General features: G+C 34.7%; 1 protein-coding gene across 5 annotated transcripts in view; it reads left to right on the top strand.

Moving 5' to 3' along the window:
• CDH18 (cadherin 18) overlaps nt 1–20,481 on the top strand; it is a 560,106-nt gene that overhangs the window by 366,816 nt on the left and 172,809 nt on the right. For all 5 annotated transcript variants that reach the window (XM_071804488.1, XM_071804489.1, XM_065830393.2 and 2 more), the window contains one exon: nt 16,624–17,100. In XM_071804488.1, the coding sequence (XP_071660589.1) occupies nt 16,873–17,100 (228 nt within the window). In that variant the 5' untranslated portion in view covers nt 16,624–16,872. The remainder of the gene's footprint in view (nt 1–16,623; nt 17,101–20,481) is intronic.

Here is a 20,481-nt window from a genome sequence, read left to right as displayed (position 1 = left end):
GATCACATAAGAGCCCTTCATCTTCATGCAAGAGGTGTGCATAAACAATAAACACCATTCAGAGCTACTTAAATTTGACATAAATATCTTTTACAGACTATGATGAGTCTTGGGACTTAAAATTCTAGCAAAGTCAGCACCTCACAATTCAACATTTTAGAAAGTGAACTAATATGCACATTATAAAATCACAGCAAACTGCATGATGATGTGTAGGAAGTGACTTCATAATCATGAAAAAAACGCAGCTTTGTTCTGCCCCTTAAAGAGCGATGTCCCCTCAGAAAACAAACAAAGAAACAAATAAAACGTTTTACTGGTGTTTCTTCAGTGTACGGTAAGCATCATTGCTATACCAGCTCTTATTTCATCAACCATTACCTGATGATTAAAGAAGCTTGTAACAGACCTGTCAGAGTAGCCCCATAGTCTCCTATTTGCTAAGTTGCTTTTGCCTCCTGTGCAAACAATTTCTCTATTGAGAAGGAATAGGCCTGAAGTTTCATAATGCCGTCATATCTGTGTCAGATCAGGATTAAGAACTTTTATTACCTTTTCAAGCTTTTCTACTCACTGTGAGTAATTTGTTTTCTTGACGCTGCTGTTCTGTTCTGAAGCATGTGACAGTTGGCTTTGTTAACTGAGAACTTATTTTAATTCTCAAAGGGTGATGAGGGCTTGCAACAGCCCAATCTCTTCCTAGTATTAGTAGATCTATGCTAGAATCTGTGCAAATTTATGAATTCTCATCAATGAAATACCAATTTACTTTCATCAAAACTAGCAAATAGCCAGTAAGGAAACATGAAACACTGAAATGGGAGAGAACAACCACCAGTGAAAAGCTTGAATCTTACTTTGAATTGTTGGTTAGATATGAAATTCTAGGCCCACAATTTTGAGTTATTGTTTCTCTTGATTGTTTTTCATAACAGATATTCCAGGTTTCATAAAACAAACAAACAAACAAAAAACCTAAAAAAAATCCTCTGGAAGCTGTTACACTTTCAAATTTCTTTTTCATTGATCTACCACTCATTAAATTATGCCCTCTGTACTAACTCTGTTGAACTACTGCTTTCATAAATAGGTTGTAACTTATTAAAACTTGTCCACAGATAGTTTACATGTTGCATTTAGGTATCTCAGACTATCACTTTCCATGACCTGCTTGAAGAGACGACTGTGGGAACAGTGTAGTTGTAGGCACTGTCAACTAAGGCTCAAAATGAGACTGACATGAGTATTTGCTCAGAAACTGATCTTTCCTATGAAATGCCTTCCCTCTTAAAGTGAGAGTGTAATTTTTCTGGCTGTTCAATCATGACTGTGATGCTCTTTCATCGATGTTACATAAGTGCAAAACCTTCATCATCCTCATTTACAGAACAAAGCTAAGCTCCAGAAAACATGTAAGTTGCAGTCTGAGTCACTCTCTGTGGGCAAAGAATCCTTCTGTTTTTTTTTTTTTCTTGTTAAGCATACTGTGAATGATTTATTGAAGACTTTCAACCCACACTAGAAAATCTAGTATCACATAGCATGCTTGTAATTTATTAACAATATGAAAATGGTGTTACAATGTTTCACTTGCCATTAGACTATTATTAATGTGTTAATGGAAGTCAAGCAGATTTTGAAACTGAATGCTGCATTCTTTAATTTTCCTGGTATGTTTAAGTATATAATGTTATATGTCTACAGAAGCTGTTCTTCCAGCTCCTCCAGTGAAACATCAGTGACCCGATCTTCAGAAAGTTCAGTTTTAAGCTTAGCTCTAAGCAGTCAATCCCATTAATGTGAATGAGCTTTTCATTAATAGGCCTAAAGTTAAGTAAGTCTTTTTTTTTTTTTGCGCAGTCAGAACCTAAGATGTGATCCTACTGATTAACCTTGATTCTCCTTCCCCTTATGTTGCTGAGGATTTGCTGGTGCTATGACTTGAAACAATACATCTTAATTTAACTACCTGTTTATCTCTTCCTAGGAAGTTGCTTGCACAAGCGTGGAAGCTAAAATTTTCAACAATACAATGAACTTGCATATAGAAAGTCTATGGCAATTCAGTGGGATTAGTGTATCTAAGACATTTAGTTATTTAAACCTTAATACAAACTAGTACATGAAAACTGTCAGCTATGTAAAACATGAATTTACCTTAAAACCATTATTTTTATGATGTATTTAACTTCAGTTCAAATTAAAAGTCGTATACACTCACATTTCTTCAATAATGGAGAACTATTCAAGAAAGAACACCGAAGTGATTAATATATAGACAAGAATAATGGAGGAATAACATAAAAGTTACAAAAGACTACCTTAGTTGAAAAGAAGGACAGGATCTCTTCCTCAGAAAAGAAACTTAGGAAGAACAATAAAGAACAATCTCAAATAAAAGCATGGAAATATGTCTTCCTGTTCTGAAAAGATGACTGAGAATGAAGATAACTGTGTTTTTTAGTATAATATTGTTCACATTCACAAATGAATTTAATTAAATATTTTGTGTTCAAAGACACCAATACATGCATCAGAATTGAAAGATTTGGATCTTTTGTTTTGGTGTCCTTTTGTGACAAACTATTGTTTTACATTCCTGAGAAAGAAAGTGGTGAAAATTTGTGTAGTTGTTGGAAAAAAAAACAAGGTATCAGATAGTCTCAACAACAAAAGAACATGCTATCATCTTCTTCATGTTAGTATTGACTTCCACTGGTAGCTGGACATAGTTATTTACCAAAGCACACTGTTATTTTTATATACTTTTTATCTGTTTTTCAAATATCACACTATGTAATACAAATATGCATATTAGAACTTTTTTTACTTTATGTTAGAAAAAAATACAAGATTAAAGAAGTTCTCAGCTGCAGTGAATTCAAATGTTGAACAGAAATGTATTGCTCTCTTCTATAAAGAGTTGTTTGTTGGTTTTTTTTTTCCGTAAGTTAGAGAAATGGAAATGGGAAAGCGAATAAAAATGAATTTATCAGGGAGCTTTTAGTTAAAAATTGCAACAGACCAGTGCAATTCCTGAGAAATGCGAGCTTGCGAGGTAGACGCATACATATACGTATCTATGGGGAGAGTGTTAGAGCGTGTGTGTTTACACAGCCTTTGATAATCTGAATATTTTTAAATGGAAAAAAAATATTATTGTCATCTTCTTGTAGCTATAAGTTCTACCTCAAGTACTGCATCCACCCCTGGAACCCTCAGAATAGGAAAGATATGGCCCTGTTGGAGAGGCTTCAGAGAAGGGCCACAAAAATAATCAGAGGGCTGGAACACATCTCTCTTTTATGACAACAGGCTGAAAAAGTTGGCATTGTTCAGCCTGGAGAAGAGAAGGCCACAGTAAGACCTTATTGCCGCCTTTCAGAACTTAAGGGGGCCTATAAGAAAGATGGGAACAGACTTTAGCAGGGCCACTTGTGATAGGACAAGGGGTAATGATTTTAAACTAGAGGAAGGGAGATACAGACTAGACAAGAGGAAATTTTTTTTTTACAATGAGGGTGGCAAAATACCAGCCCAGGTTGCCCAGAGAGATGGTAGATGCCCCATTCGTGGAGACATTCCAGGCCAGGCTGGATGGGGCTCTGAGCAACCCAATCTAGTTGAAGATGTCCCTGCTCATTGCAGGGGGTTGGACTAGATGATCTTTGAAGGTCCCTTCCAACCCGGACTATTCTATAACTCTGTGAACTACACATATACTAGTGGCAAAGAACTAAATTAGTTGCCTTTTCTTTATAGTCACTCTTTTCATGTTGATTTCAGTGGAATTGTGGGAGTTTTTACTTACAGGCTATTTGGTCCTGGATTATGCTTAGGTGTAAATTTCTGGTAAAGTATGGGATGGATTTAATAAATGAAAAAAGGAGGAGTGATCACAGGCAGGAATGAAGAAGGAATTAAATATGTTTTGTTATAATATTAACAGAAAGGATAATCTGACAATATATATTAATTGAAAGATTGTGATGCACTTCTGATGTAGTCATGAATAACCATTAAAATACACTCTTCTAAGAAATTGAGTAAAACACAACAGTCATTTCCATGTCTTTTCAAAACTCATTTTGAGATATTTTTCATTTGACTCTTCTGTTTGAGTTTTACCTGAATTTAGTACATCATTCCTTTCTGAATTTGCAACACAGAAAGCTAGAACACTTATGGAAAGATTTTCTGAGGATATTTTAGAATTTTAAATATCTTTAGTGACTGCACTGATGGAAGATACAGGTGTTGTTTCTTCTGTAGTACAAATCATTGCATTTTTATGTTGATGTCCCATGATAGAAAACACTTATCTGGATTTGGGGAATCCTCCAACATAAGAAAGGTGTTTAAAAATAACATATTCAGAAAAAATCCATTCTGCTAGTCTAGCTTGCACCTAGAGCAAAATGTACAAATAAATGCTTGATGCTTGTGTTCATTCCTACTACAAAGTGACAATAAAAGTACTTATTGCTACAAACAAAGCTGTGATGTCTTTCAAAGTAAAAGAACATTTAAAATCTGAAATGCAGAATTGCATTCGTCTGTTCAGACAGATGTCTGTAAGAAATTTTTAATTTTCCTAAAAATTAGAGATTTATCTCTTTTCAAGATGAAAAATGTAGGTGTCTCAGATCTTTCTGTATTGTCAAAATTATCCACAGAAAACTGCAACATCGACACAGTAATTTTCTTTTTTATTTGTTTGCTACTTATAAGCAGACACTTTCTGTTTATTTAGCCACAAATACATGCACGTTTATCTGTATTCTCTTCATTCATCCATCTGGGCAAAGCTGCCTTTGCAAGTTATGTGGCTGTTTTGTATATCGATTCAAACTTGTGAATACTTTGCAAAATGAGTTCCTAAGTTATATTGTTTGCATTTAGCAGATAACATATTTTACTATAGATATCTATGAGGAAGCTGTGGCATTCCATTTGAAGAATTATGAATAACTCAGTCTACAATGGAAGAAAATACATTTATTGATAGAAGTGGTAAGTTGAGAAGCCTGATGATTTAATGCTGGCTGAGCTGGAAAAGTGAGAAAAGAAGACAGCAAGACAGGATTAAAAAAATAACAACAAAAAATACGCTCAGCGTGTACATTTCCAGAGAGTAGAGAAAGCTAAACACAATGAAAGGATGAATGCAGCTAAAGACAAATCTAGTTGGTACTGTGTAGAAGGAAAACATTTTTAGGGAAATGGTAAGAAAACAGCATACTAGCAGCAATACTGTGTGTTTGCCAGTGATTATAGTATGCTTGGCAGAAGTAATGTCACAGAAGAAATCAAAGACTTATGGAGATATCAGTTAAAATGTGATGTGAAAAAGCATGTTTTTAGTTACAGACTTCAAATTTAGATTCTACATATATAGATGGCTCCTTTTATATTTATTTCTATAGCTGCATAGGAGGAATCCTAGAACTGCCAGTGGCTGTTGAACAGAGCGTATTCACCTTTGTGTCATTTAAAATGATTCCTTTTCTTCAGTGTTGGATTCCTGGGTCATAGATCTCTTTCTGAAGATTTTCGTTTATTGGGGGTTTGTGACTTCAATGATTTATTTTTTATTAGAACTAGAGGGTATAGATGCAGTGAATGACATGATTCGACAGTTGCAGGAGTTGATTCACTTTGTACACCTGTGAAACAATGAGTAGGAATTAACTGAACTCATACAACTTCATTGTAGGCTTCGTTAAATATGTTTGTGATAAAAAGTTAATCCAGCCCTGCAGAATCTGAAACACAATCTATGGATGTCTAAAATGATGAAATGGCCCTGGCGTGTTTTATAGTAGGTCTGAGAGGGAAAAGTTGTTAGGTGGTACTCTCCAGGGATTCCTTCATCACCAAGGAGAAGAACTGCCACATTTCCCTCAGCAGCTCTAGGGAGACATGTTCTGTCCCTCTGACTGCAGAGGCATGTCAGACACTAACACATTGCAAAATCTGTGGATTTTGCCCTGCTACAAATGGCAGCAGTCAGGCACTGGGCTGCTTTACAGAGAGCTCCAAATAACACTGTTCGCATGATTTGTGGCCTTTTATGTTTCCATCCACCCATTTCCTCTTTCAGGTTCTTTTGTTTTACCATCATCTTATCCCAAATAACGTGCTTGAAATACCTTTTCATTATTTGTCTAAGTTTTTCAACAGGTGCACCCACACACGGTATTTCTGGTAATGTTTCCTGGGTAGTCTCAGCTTTAAAAAGGCATGACTGAGATAGTTACTTATGCAGTGTGGACCTTGCATGACTTGATTGTCCAAAATAGCCCCCACCTTCTTCTGGAATGGTCTGTGAAGTTCAGCTGCTTCTCACATAGGTCTCTTTGAAATCTAGCCGTTCCTCATGACTCTGTCTATAACTTCTTACACTGTTATCTGTTGCATCCAGCAAGTTTTGTCATGTCTAGTGGTTTCTGACCTCCTGTTCAGGTAGCTTCACCCCAGGCCAGTGTGTGCATCCTCTTTCCCACAAGCTTCTCTGCAGTGAAGCAGTTATGTCCAGCCTAGAAGCTGACCCTGCTTTGAGCAGAGTGTTGGACTAGGCGATGCCCAAAGGTCCTTCCCAACTTGTTCTATAGGGTTCTGTGATATTACACACATGGTATCAGGATATTGTGAAATAGGTAGAAAATTACTTCACTGAAGCCAGGAGCAATTTGTTTTGGTTTCATGTAGTGCTCAAAACAGATTTGAACTCAAAATATAATTCAGGTCACTGATTCTTCTTTGCAAAGAACAAGAAGACAGTATTATTTTGACAGTAACTAGCCAAAAGAGATGGTCTTACCTGTCAAAAGTTGAGCAATAATTGACCTGTTAATGCTGATTTTTCAAAAACTGAATTCATAGTAGGCACTCAGAAATAATTTTTCATATTTTTCCAGGTTTTTATATTGCTGTAATTAAGGATTTACTCATATTTTTATTGTGGGTTTTTGCTTCTTCAACATTTATAACTCAAAACCATAATAATTAACTAAAATATATATACACATATATATATATATATATATGCAAGATGCTCATTTACTGAGAAAATCTGCTGGTGCTGAATGCCAATGAATGAATGTCACTGAACTTCAAATAAAAGCTGCTCTTTGGTGAACCTGGAATTTTGTCCAGTGGGAATTGGAGTTTTTTCATTTGAATCCAGCATATAGAAAATTGGCTAAGTCAGTCATAACTGTGATGGACAGTTACAGATTAAAAAAACAAAATCAACATGATTGCTATTTGAGGAAAAATATCTGCAAGCTGCATGCATTAACTTCAGAGCTTATTGGGAATTTTCAGTCAGAAACTAATTTAACTGCAATGTTTCAATTTGTTAAAAGCAAAGCTTTATAGAAAGGATGTTTCAGTGGTAAAAAAGGCTCTAAATTATTTACTTATGCCATTGAAATGTTTTAAAATTAAAATTACCTTTGCTTTAAAACCTAGCTGATTTTTAATGTTATAACATTCTACTTAAACATAATATTTTGTTTATATTAAACAATTATTTTCTTTAATGTTTTCAGTAATGTTGCTACATTCAAAATGGAACAAAAGATCTGTTTTTCTTCCTGTCTTGTGAAGTACCTAAAAAAAAGTTGATTATCTCAGAAATAACCGTGAGAACATATGTTTTGATTCAAAAGGAAGGGAAATATTGGCCAGTAAAATTGTATTTAAGTTATTTTCTATGTTGAAATCTATTTTAGGCATACTTTCTTGCTGCTCTTAACACACTGAAAAGCGTATGTTTTTGAATTTCAAGCATACACAGTAAGATTTGTTTAAAAGGTTTGGTCAATTAATGTTTTTATCTAAAACACTGAGACTGAAGTTTCTGTAAACAAAACCACACTTACGACTCTTCTAACCTAAGCAACATATACATATATACTGTAGATTATGTATTGCTGAAATTTCTGTAAGAAGAATATAATTAATAATGTACATTATTTTTAAGGAGTTGCAAGTACACAGTGCTGAACTGGTAGCACACTACGGGAGATAGATGAATTTAACTCTTTTTTAAGCATCTAATGTCTACATTGGACCACTCTGCTTTATATTTTACCAGTCATGTGGGGTGCCACCATACTGCTCAGAGGAGCTCATGCTATTCATATTTGAGAAATAATTTGCTAGGACAAACAGTACCTGTGGATTACACACAAGTGGACTGTTGCAAGATCTTTCTATTTAAAGTGGATAATTGTTTATCAGAGTCTCATGTGTTTGCTTGGTTCCTTGACTGGGTGGCCTGACCTTTATAAATGGGAAGAATGACTCAAGAAATCACTGAAATCTTTATTCTGATAATAAGTTCCTTAGGAGGAGAAAAAGCACAGAAGAAAAGTGTCTGCTGCTTTGAGAATGTAAAAAGAACTTTGTGTCACCTTGCATATCTGTATTATCCTGGACTAGCTACATGGACTCCAGATATAAATGTAGATGGATTGGTCTCTGGTTGAGGAAAAAAAGAAAGATGTGAGTCAGATTCATTAATCATCTTTCTGTATTTCACAGTTGTTCCCTTCACAGCAGGTAATGGCATGATTGTGTGTGCAATTACAGTTATAAAAACGGTGGCTGGACTTATTTCTGACCAATTGTGTTGTTATTGTGTTGTGGTTCTGACAGCCACTCTTTGTGCAAACCATGTGAGTATAATTGCAAAAAACATTTCTTCAGTCATTGGTTGTGGCAGAGCACTATCCTGAAGTTGCTATGTGCCTTCTTGTCATGCATGAATTAGTTATGTATGCTGACTGAGGGCAGGCATTGAATCCCTTAATCTTGTTTTAGTGTCATATTTTCACTAACTGTCCATTGTAGTCTTTAATTGCCTGTCTGCATGTAGTTGTTGTTTGTAAATTGAGTATTTTTTTCTGTTTTGTTTGCAAACTTTGTTCAAGGAAGATTGTTTGTTGCTTTATTCATCTGCACTCTCACAAAATGTATTTGCTCGAGAATGTAACAAATCCATTGGTTTGTGGTGTTTAAAAGTTGCCTGTACCCATTCATGAATAAAAGAATGCCTTCTAATAACCCTCTTCAATGTATTTTCCAAAATCAGTAAATCTTTTGAATCATCTCCACAGTTAATCACTCATTGGATCCATTTATTTTTAAAAACAGTGTAACACATCACAACTCTTCTTGCACATCATCTAACCAAAGCATCAATTAGATACACTTTTAAAAATCCTGTTATAAGATTTCAATTCCACGGCAGTTCTAATGTATTTCCAGCATAACAGTGCAGGTGAGAATCTGATGTCATCTGCCTGTTTGTATTCTAGTTATGAAAACTTATTTTCTTGTGTGGATTTCAAGGGCTGTTAGGTTTTTTTCTGTTTTGTTTTTTTTTTTTTTGTTTTGTTTGTTTGTTTGTTTGTTTTGGTTTGGTTTGGTTTGGTTTTTTTTGTGCGACATAGCTCGTTTGTATGTAAAAATGATTTTTTTTTTAACATAAAGGACTGGACATCCCCCAATCAAAAAAAAAAAAAAAAAAAAACTTCCTTCTTGTTAATAATCAAACCAAACCATTTGTCTCTGAAAAACATTTTTAAAAAATAAAGAGGTTATCTTTATATTGTATCATGTTGGGTGTCAGTGTGCCTAGAATCCTTTATATGGGCTATGTGATATAAAACTTCTTTGCCATAGAATGTGCTGGACTAGTTACCTAGCTGTAATGTGTTTAAGTTCTACTGTTTGTGAGTGGTGCCTCAGTTGATACTATCCATTAAGAAATCCCTTAAAGCTTGTGCTAGTTGTTAGCTACACATAGGGCCAGAAGAGAGCACCTTGATCAGCAGTCCACACTGCTTTTTATAAATTCTAAGTTCCTGTTAAAGCTACTACTTTGAACCTTGGCACAAGACAGTCTTGACAATCTTGTTTATATAAAAAAAAGAAAAAAAAAAAATAAAGCAGGTGTCAGCCCAGTAACTATTCAGGAGGGGTTTTTTTGCCACAAGTAACCTTAAAACCTTTTGAATTTTTCTTGTGATTATTTATCTTCTAAGGCTGTTTCAGCTTTTCACACCCTCTGTTCATCCTGGTGGTGCTGTTAGATAGGGTTCCAGTGGGGTTTTGTCCTCTGGGGAAGCCCATCTGGATGTAACACATGACTAATCTATTTCAACCTAGGTGTTAGAAGGAAACAGTTCTGCCCAGGGCTATTTGCACTAGCCCATCATTTCTGTTCTTTTTAAATTGCAGGTGCTGCTATGCATTCCTTCCAACCTTCTTGATAACAAAATCTGAATTCTGGTTCACATACTTCCTTCTGTAAGGAATATGGGGCCTTTTCTATAAATAAACTGAAAAGATTTTATTAAAACCATGTGTATTCTGTTTCATGGCCCCAGCTAGTTTAAACAATGCAACCTATTCTAGCCAGTAAGGTAACTTTTTAAGGCCTCATAAAGTAACAGGGAGTCCAGAATCTGAACTGCTTTAATACTAGAGATAAAAGTAAAGGAAAAATTAAAATGGACTTTTATCTAGAACTTGAGTCAAACCAATACTGGCTAATTGTTAGGGCTGCAGTCAGGATTTTAAAGGAAAGTTTTGAAATTTTTAATTCCATCTTGACAAAATACTCAGAATTTAAAAAGTAAACTAGAAATGTCAGTGTATTAATGCTGTCATCTCTGGCCTTATCGTATTCCTTTTTCAGTCTCCAATATTAATAACTTTTACAAAGGGAAGGACCAGACTAATCTGTTGTTCTACAAAAAAAAGGAGAGTCCATAGTTGTGTTGTGTTGAAGTTCTAGGTACAAACTGTCTAAAATCAAATGTATCATGCAAATAAGAACAAACACACAAATTGTTTCAGTTAAGCCTCCGAAGTCCAAATCAGTTTAAAACTAAGAGCATGCTCAGTAATTGTTAACCCAAAGGAATGGCTAAGCTCTGGGTTTTTGCGATCTTTACACAGTAATAATAGTGTCTTGGTTTCTATGACTTAGAAGCTACTGAAATTTTAGAGTTGAATCAGCAAACCAAGAAATATTATTTAATGAAAATCTAGCAATAAACTTCATGAAGTATATAATTGAGGGTAAAAACAATAACTGGAAATAATATCTGCCTTGAATAGAAGAAGAATTAGAGAGATAAAGACACATTGTCAGATATAAGCACTTGGGAAGAAATCTTATGTGATGCAAACTGTAGAGTTAATGGAGGCTTCTGAAATTGTCTCTGTGGATCTCCAAGCCAATGCAAGGAATGGACCTTCTTGGCATATGCTTCTCAGTCAGGATACTACTGAAAAATTCATCACACAATACTACATGAAGTAACTTTATGAATTTAAAATGATTTAATGATAACTTTGTACCTAAATGCTACTGTTTCCTTTACAAAATCAAGTGAGAAGAATAACGTATTAGTTTCTGGACAATGACTAATTTTGGATATCTTATTACAAGTTAGGACATGTAAAACATGTATCTGTCTTTCTGTTATTTAGTATAATAAGTTACTTTCCAGAGGACCAGCTATCTTACTATCTCAAATGAAAGATTTGTGTTTGAAGTTTTGTTTTCACTGTTTTATAATGCCCAAAAATGTGTGATTTCCCTTTCCTTAATAATATCTGAGGATACAGCTGCTGGTTTTGTTTGTTTGTGGTTTTTTGTTTGTTTCTTTCTTTCTTCCCATTGGCGTTTGGCAGACAGCAAACTGTTTCATTATTTGAGAGGTAGGAGGTAAACAGGGAGAAGAGACAGAAAATGAGGGCATTTATTTTAATTTTCTTGAATATTTATTATTATTATTAGTTTAAGTTTTGGTTTTAATTTGGGCAGTGTCAGTGAGAGTGGTGTGCTCATCTAAGTAATTTTACCTAATATGTTTTTCTGATTGTAAACTGAATGTAAGAATATCACAGCCTTTCACACATACTGCATAACAACCTCTAATCATTGAGCTTATACAGTTGTCCTTATACCATTGTGTTACATTATATTGGATATATATTTTCTTATCTGAATCGAATGTGCCATCAGTTGACTTGATCTGTGAGTTGTATGTGAAAATGTGGAAGTTAGAACAAGAGCTTTTCAGGTATGGAAGGTAAAAAGCATTAGGTTATTTCTATTTATTTTGTAAAAGGGAGTTTTTATAAAATAATTTACTAAGTCAAATAACACTCACTTCTAGATTAGCATAGACTCTTTTTGATTTTTAGAAAGTAGAGGTGGTCTTTACCAGAGAGCTGTGCGTAAATGTGAAAGAGTGGTACAAGAATCAATGCTCTTTGACACTGTACAGTCATCAGCTGGGTTTGTTGGCCTAAAGCGAGGAAGAAAATATTCGATGCTCTTTTGTCTCTGTTTCTTTAGGAAAATGATAGAGTTCTAGCATGATAAAGATTAACTTTCAGAATAGTAACATTTACACATATATTTAGCAATACTTTTGGAGTTCAATATTCCATGCAGTTATTTTACAAATTAGAGTTTCATTATACTGTTCAAGTAAAAAAGTAGTCCAGTTTTTCATTTCTAGAAGATCTGTTAATATAGAACTATAGTGTCAAAACATCACTAGTTATTGAAGTTACTTTTTTTCCTAGTTTTTTATCTCATACACATAGATACAACATAACTTCAAGAACGGGGCAAGACATTAACATGTAATACAGTTTTTAAATATTTTCCAAAGCAGTTTTGACACCACTTCTGTCAGATTGATTAACATGTGCAGAAGGCACTGTTTGTTAGAAAGCACTGATGATTATCTATTGTGCCTGTATCACATAGGCTGAGGAAACACTTGGTGCCTCATCTTTTTCATGTAAAGTCCCATAACTCAGCTCTACCAACCCTGGGAAAAGAGAATAAAGATCAACTACAGATGAGTCATTTGTCTTCACTTAGCTAGAAATTTTTTTTTTTTTCTGCCAGTTATCAGAGGTCCACAGGAGTAATGTATAATCTCTTGGCAAGCTATCAGCCTCTTCAGGAGGATAAAACAAAAAATAACATCTTTTCTTTCTCTCTGATATTAGCTCATTATTTTGTCTTCGGTCTCCAGGTCAACACACTATTCTTTCTGCAGTTCTGAAGTATATAACATTGACAATAGACTAAGCACAGGCAACACAGGAAGAAAGTAATATTTTCCTGCTTGATTATATCTAAATAATGATTTTGATTTGAAGCTGGATGGATTTTTGATAATGGAAGAATTTGTTCTGACAGGGAGGAAGTCCATAGGGCAAAGTGCAGAGGGAGAAGTCAAAAAGTACATGAGAAATGCAATTTCTTACAAGTTCCATAACTAATTGTCACTCCATTGCCATGGGACTTATATGGGTCTCTGAGGCATGTGAGAAAAGATGTGTGGAGCTGTGCTGAATGTGCATCTGCCAAAATGAATTATTCAGATGAATTCAAATGCATGGCCAATTTGATTATGGAAGATGGGGAACACAGAGATTCAGGACAAATCTCCACCACTAAGGGTGCATCTCCTTATGATGTTGAAGCACACACATTTTGCATCACTGTTTTTTTACTGGTTTCCTGGGAAATCATTATAGTGACTTGCTGCCACACTAAACAGTAACTGCTCTGCTGGAATGATTTCCAACAATGCTGATGGAACTTTCCCACTTCATCTAATTTAATTATTTATTTTAATTTTAACTCACTCTGACATTCTCTTGAGAGACACAACTCATTTTCATGAGTGCTCCCAGGAGACAGCAACAACCCAGGTCTACTCTGCAGTTGCATACATCATTATAACAAAAACCATAAAGCAAGACACTGAATCTGAAGATGCAGACAAGAGCACTGAGCAGTCAGCATCTCAATACGTTAGCTTCAGGCAACAATTTAAGGCATTTCAGAAACTTCAGTCCTTATTTTTTTTTTTTAGTCACAGTTCAAGCTTGTCTATTTTTTACTTTACTGTCTCTTCTGTGTTAAGCATTCAAGGTCTTTCCATCTGTATTTTCCCTTGTAGACAACCTTTACTGTCTTTATGGCAGAGCTGAGGTTAGTTTTGGAGGACACGGCAGGTTTTTAATGAATGTTTATGCTAGACATTTAGTAGGAGGGTGCTGAATAAATAAGAATGAAGACCTTTGTACTGAGCCTTAATTAGGCTTTAATTTTACAAGGTGTTCACCAGAGCAAAAACACTTGAAAGAATCTTCACTTAAAATCCTTCCTCTTTTATTTAATTTGTTGTAGCAGAAACAATTCTCCAGCCTTCATGCACAATTCAGGAATAATTGAAACCTGAACTTCTAAGCATGATTATAACAGGAAGTAGATGCCATTGCATTTTTTCTTTTCATTATTGTTATTATTTTAGAAAATATTTGTTCAGAATAAAGAATTTTAAAACTTTGATTTTGGGAACAGGTGTTTAACAGTTAATGTATGAATTGCGTTAAATAACATAGAGGTTTTGGCAAAATATGAATATAATGTCTCCTAGTTAATGTTAATGTTAAGAAGATCAGATATTTTTGAGATAAAGAAGCCCTTCATAGTTGACTGCTTATCTGTTCTAAGTCATATATGAGCTAGACTAAAATATCAAAATTTACAGACTCCATATTTGCTTTTTTTTTTCCTATGGGTGACTTTTGAGACAAGGAGAAACAAACTTCTGTATAGTAAATCTTGATTTGTTGGTATCTTTTGCACTCATTTATATTTACTCTTTTATGAGGCAAGAATTTTCCACCACCACCATCTTCACAGTTTTTGTAAAGGAAAGCTCAGTAGTAGTGATTTCAAATACATTTTAAATGTGCCGTTATGAGAAATCTCAATGTACTTTATATACCATTTTTAACTTATTATGCACTGCTTATAGTCTTATGAGCTGCTCCCAGGCATTTCTCAAGATGGAAACAAAGGGAAGAAAAACAATACTTCAATAGCTAAAACTTCAGCATTACCTTTTTGTGAGGTACTACTTAAAGTACATCTGAAGTATAACAATGACTAATCTATTTAAATAGCTCATCTGTAAATATAGATATCTTTAGAAGGAAATTGCATGCCTCAAGGCAAAAACTGATTTCTAGCAAGAACTGGGAAAGAATGCAGAAAGGCAAGGAAACCAAGGTAGAAGAGTATATAGTTAGACACAAATGTGAGGCTCAGAATGTCTGCATTCTGTCGCTGGTATAACTTAGACTTCATACAGTATTTAGCTGTGAAAAAATCCTATTAAATCACATTTATACTTAAAGAAGGTAATAATACATCATGTGTATGAATCTGTTCTGAGATGGGATGTGACCAGCGGTTTTGTCTTAATAGAGATCAAGGGGAGATTACATTGATATGGAAATAAGAAGCAGGGTCTCAAGGTCTACAAATTTCTTTCCTCAATGGAAAATACTGATGGAAAATACATCTTTTCTGGGTATTTCTTGAAGCATTCTTCCACAATTCCAAGAAAGTATGGTTGGGCCTCCAGTATTATTATGGATTTTAAAGAAGCATAAGGGAAAAAATCTGCAGGCAAAAGACAGTTCATGAGCTTCCTTCCACTGCAGTATTTTTCCGTCTGATTTCTAATTTCTCATTTGGTTCTTTACACATTTTTAATTTGTTCTGTTGGGTTCCCATGAAACTTAGGAACAAAATCAGTTTCACTTTGTTCCTGTTTACATAACTTGTAATGTCTCAATGATACTCAAACAAAGTGAATACTGGCAGACTTTTAATTTTTGTAGATATCGTTGCATGTTTTGAGACTCCTAGTTGATTGATCTTTGATAACTTCAGACAACTGAACAAATGGTTACTTTAGAGTAACTATTTCTCTGAGGTTGAAGAGTTATTTTATTTCTTTCAAGGTACATTATGTGCTACATCAACTTCCATGCACACTTTCATGTCTTACTATTGTAAGATAAAAAGTTAGATTTTCCTTTTTGAAGTTGAGAGAAGATGATCACTGGGAAATTAGATGCTTCTATAAAAATAATACTGGTCATCTAAACAACAGTACCTGAGCTTTCTGTCAGTACGAAATAATTTTGTGAGGTTCCAGTATGATATTGATTGGAATTTACATAAAGCACAGAGGGTAAAAGTGCACATTTTTATTGAAAGTTCCTTATAGTATGTTCTAATATTGTCTCAGAATCCTCAAGGCCCATTTAGCAGGCTTTCTTTGAAATCCATCATAGCCTTGTTCTTTTCACCACATTGGATCTCCGGGTGGTGTACTGAAGATCAAGAACTCATGTGAAATGAATTACCAATAACTGTTCAGCTACTGATACTGTAGCAGTGATTTGATTTTACTGCTGGACCAGGTCAGTGGTTTACAGGTAAAGGCCAAAGGAACTGCCCTGAATCATCCACTTTTTAATAATGTGTATGCTTTCATAGCTTGGAGAAGCCACGCTAATTCTTAAGCTATTTTAATAGAAACAATCTGAAAATACTTTTAAAGGAAGGATTGAAAAGAGATTTTGCTTACAATGAGAGTCTTTGAGAGACTGGTTAGTACAGCTGTGAGTGTAATCTCAGGTCAGAAACCTGAAAATGACTGGTTTTAGTGATGAATAAGTGGCTTTCTTTTCTTTCCCTATTAGAAAATGTTCGGCTGTTGAACTCTGTTGTGAAGACCTTAGAAGAAATATCAATTTTTCCAGTCAGCTTTTCAGAATGTAAATAAAATTTGAGCTTTCCCAAATGGGCAACTAAACCATGAACAAGAAGAAAACCCCATTTCGGACTGTATTTCTGAACCAGACTTCACCTTCTGTCTTGGAAACTTCCTAAAGGATTACAACTGAAAAAGACAAGAGAAAGAAAACCTTGAACAGGAAGCTTAACCTACAATGAGAATTACAAGTACCTCTTGTATCTGCCCAGTCCTAGTTTGTCTCTGTTTTGTGCAGAGGTGTTATGGAGCTGCTCACCACGGCTCCATCAAGGTAACTAGAAATCAAACTAAACACATAGAAGGTGAAACAGAAGTACATCATCGTCCCAAGCGTGGATGGGTGTGGAATCAGTTCTTTGTTTTAGAAGAACACATGGGACCAGATCCTCAGTATGTAGGAAAGGTAAGGTCATTGTCTTATTTTTTGTTTTGTTTTTTTCCATCTTCTCAAATGTGGCATTGATAGAAGAAAACGAGGTATTTCCTTAGATGGCACCTCCTTTTTTGAAAAAGGACAGCTCTTGTTACAGACATGCACAGTGAACTTGCCAGCCAGTTGTCTATGTATACTTTCTGTGTTTATTATGAAGAAAAAAGATAAATAAAAGTAAATAGGATGAAGGTATTAAAATGTGATAAAATACTATTCCTTATGAGCTCAGTTAATCATGGCATGGGTGCAGCTGATCTCTTACAACAATTCTCTAGAACCCCAAATCCATGGAGCTTAAATATGTCACCGCTAAAGATTTTTCCAGACTATTTCAGAATAAGATTCAACTCTGCTTCAGGTAATACTATAACTACAGCCTAGGTTCCATAATTTATTCCTTCCACTCTGAGGGTAGGGTGGAACAGGACTCCTCCAAAGGGAATTAATCTGTGACTTTTTTCTTAAGAAGAGGCAGGACATTTGTTACAGTTTTTAAGAAGCCTGTGAGATCAACAAGCCCTGCATTTAGGTTTTGACATATTATATATATTGAGCTTCAGACATAAAATTCATGCTGATACAGTTGTAGACTAGCTAACTGAAGGCTGGTTTATCATGTGTAATGTGATCTGCATGGGTTTTAAATTTGCATTAAAGTAACACAAAACTGTATATATAGCTTTATTGCAAGATACGTGACAGATGGAGCTTTTTTCTCCCTGAATACTGTCTTTCGTCATTATGGTAGAATTTATTATGTAATCTAGATGAATCTTAGTTTCTTTAATGAAAATGGAGGAAGATGTTTAACATGAGAAGTCAAGAAAGATGGTTAATTGGGATAGGGGCATGGAAAAGGAATGATTTCTTTTTAGCTGGGAATCTTCTAAATTGTATCTTGGAGTATGAAAAATATCCAAGGAAACCAGTAGATTCTAAAGTCACAGATGTCTGGTAGCAAGGACTTTCGAATTTGAACCATATCATCTGAACTAAAAATAGCAAGTGGAGCATCTGTATTTAAGATATTGTTAACACAAAGACCAAAAAAGAATTATCTACTTATGCCAAATTTAGTAAAATAACAAGTATTTCAGCATACTGAAAATTCTTGAGATTTATGCAGGAAATGTAAGGTGGGGAAGGACCTTTCTAACTGGAGATAGTGGGTTGCATTGAGAGGGAAGTTTTTAAAATAGGGAGGGGAGTGAGAAGATATGCTTCCAGACCTATCTTAGACCGATTAACATTTTTGTGAATGATTTTGGAATAGAATAAACATTTCACAAACATGTTTCTGATGGAAAGCTATGTAGGAGAATGAAAACATTGTCTGGAAAAAGCTAGATAGCATGAAGAAGATTTGAATATGGAGATAGAGAGTAAACCTTAGGACTGCAATGCAACAAGACTCTTAGAGAACAATATTGTGAATTTATGTTATACACTACTGGTTTGTCAGGTGTGACAGAGGAAGATGAGGATCTGATCACCAGATCAATTATTGACTCTACTGTCATACCTTAAGGTAAATATGATACTAATCTGCAAAAGCTGAGACAATCAAACAGAGCTAAAGTGTTATTGAGACCATTGTGAAAGATGATGTTAACTTGTTTACTGCTCTGATTACTTTTGACCAAGAAAAATGTATTTATAAATGAAGGTATACAGAGAAAAACCAATCCTATGGTTGGAGTGGTGATGAATAAAATATTTTTCTTTAATTATTCCTGCAAACACTAGTCAGGAACATGTATTATCCTATAAATACACTTCAGAAGAAACGTCAAGGGAAAAAGAAAAGCCATTTAAGTTGATTCAGCTTTTACCTTAAAAAAAAAAAAAAAAGGTTGTTTTGCTGGCCATGAGTTAATTTAGAATGGAAATAAGAAAGTAAATGAGATTCTGAAAGAGTTTACTAACAGGAAGAGTTTAAATAAAAATCTGAAGGGATTTCAAACTAAAGTGTACTTGTCTTTATGAAAGCATTGATAGACATGATTGCATGCAAGAACAGAGGCCTGGATTCAGCAAGCTAAAGGGTAGTCCCTTTCAATATTATGTTCCTATGATAGCATTATATATTTTCTTTCATCCTCTAACCACACTATTAATGCTAAATTTACAGAAATCAATTAGTAGGATTTCTTTTAATCCTTTGTGGTCAGAATGTGACTACATGCCTCATTTGAAAATATTTCTTACCCTGTCTGTACTTAGCATTTGTTCTCCCCTCTTCCTCAAAGAATTCCTGGTGGTATCATTTTCTACTCTAAGTATTTCAACATTAGCAAGCTCATCTTTGTAGAGGCTTTGTGGGACTTAGAAGCATCTATACTCTAATTTCCATTTGTTGTGAGATTGTTCTGATGACCCAATTTACTGCAAAGATCAATCGTATTAGCTGAGGTATACATTTTTAATTCAGAAAAAAAGGGAAGCCTGGCTGAGACTGACACTAATATTAGCAATTAGCAAAATTTCTGTAGTGGTCACCATGCATGAGTAACTTCTCATTTTGAAAAAGAGATGTTTTACTGATGTTGTGTTTAATTGTACACACCTCATCAAGGTCTCATTCCACATGCCTTTAATTTGGCAAGAAGTTTTCATGCAAAGCCTCTCAGTTTATGAAGGAGGGTTATGTGATTGGTGCCCTTTAATTCTGGGCTTTTGTTCGGTGGCAGCACGCCGTCAGTTCTGTCAGTTACTAACTCTGTAGACTACTCTGCTTCACTGGTGAAAGCTTTGCCATTTGAGATCTGTCTTTTCACATTTTTCACACCCAATTTCAGAGTAACATCACAGAAAACAGAGTCATTATGTACAAAACTGTTAGAATTATTGCAGTCATTGTCATGGAAATGCACAATGAAGACAAGAATAGGGTAAGCCTGCAATTACAATGGTGAAGTTTCTCATGTCAAAAGGATGGATTAATTTCCTGACATCATATGTTATACAACAAGTGTTAAGACAAGAAGTCATCATTATATTTTAATATCAAGCATATGCCCATTCCTCAGTCACTATTTTGTTTCTCAAAAAAAATATTATATGGAGACTGGAAATCTGCATAAAATTAATCCATATTAGCCATATTCAGAAGGTACCTGGTAAAACACAGGTCTTGAAAAAATGAGGTTGTAGTGGAAATGAGACATGATCCTTTTGTAGATGTTAAGCATTTTCTGTGGTTTTGGTATTACCAAACTCATTCCCTGCTGTTACACTTGGGATAAGTCTTCAAAGTTCCAGGGTATGTTTCCCTGAACAAACAATTTCAAAAAGAGTTTTGTATTTAAAAAAGGTATCTTTAAAGAATGTAAAACCACAGTGATTTCTTTT

This window comes from Patagioenas fasciata, chromosome 2, assembly GCF_037038585.1.
Source record: "Patagioenas fasciata isolate bPatFas1 chromosome 2, bPatFas1.hap1, whole genome shotgun sequence".
In the NCBI taxonomy this organism is placed as follows: domain Eukaryota; kingdom Metazoa; phylum Chordata; class Aves; order Columbiformes; family Columbidae; genus Patagioenas; species Patagioenas fasciata.
Note: the sequence above shows the minus strand (reverse complement) of the source record. Positions and strands in the feature narration are given on the sequence as shown.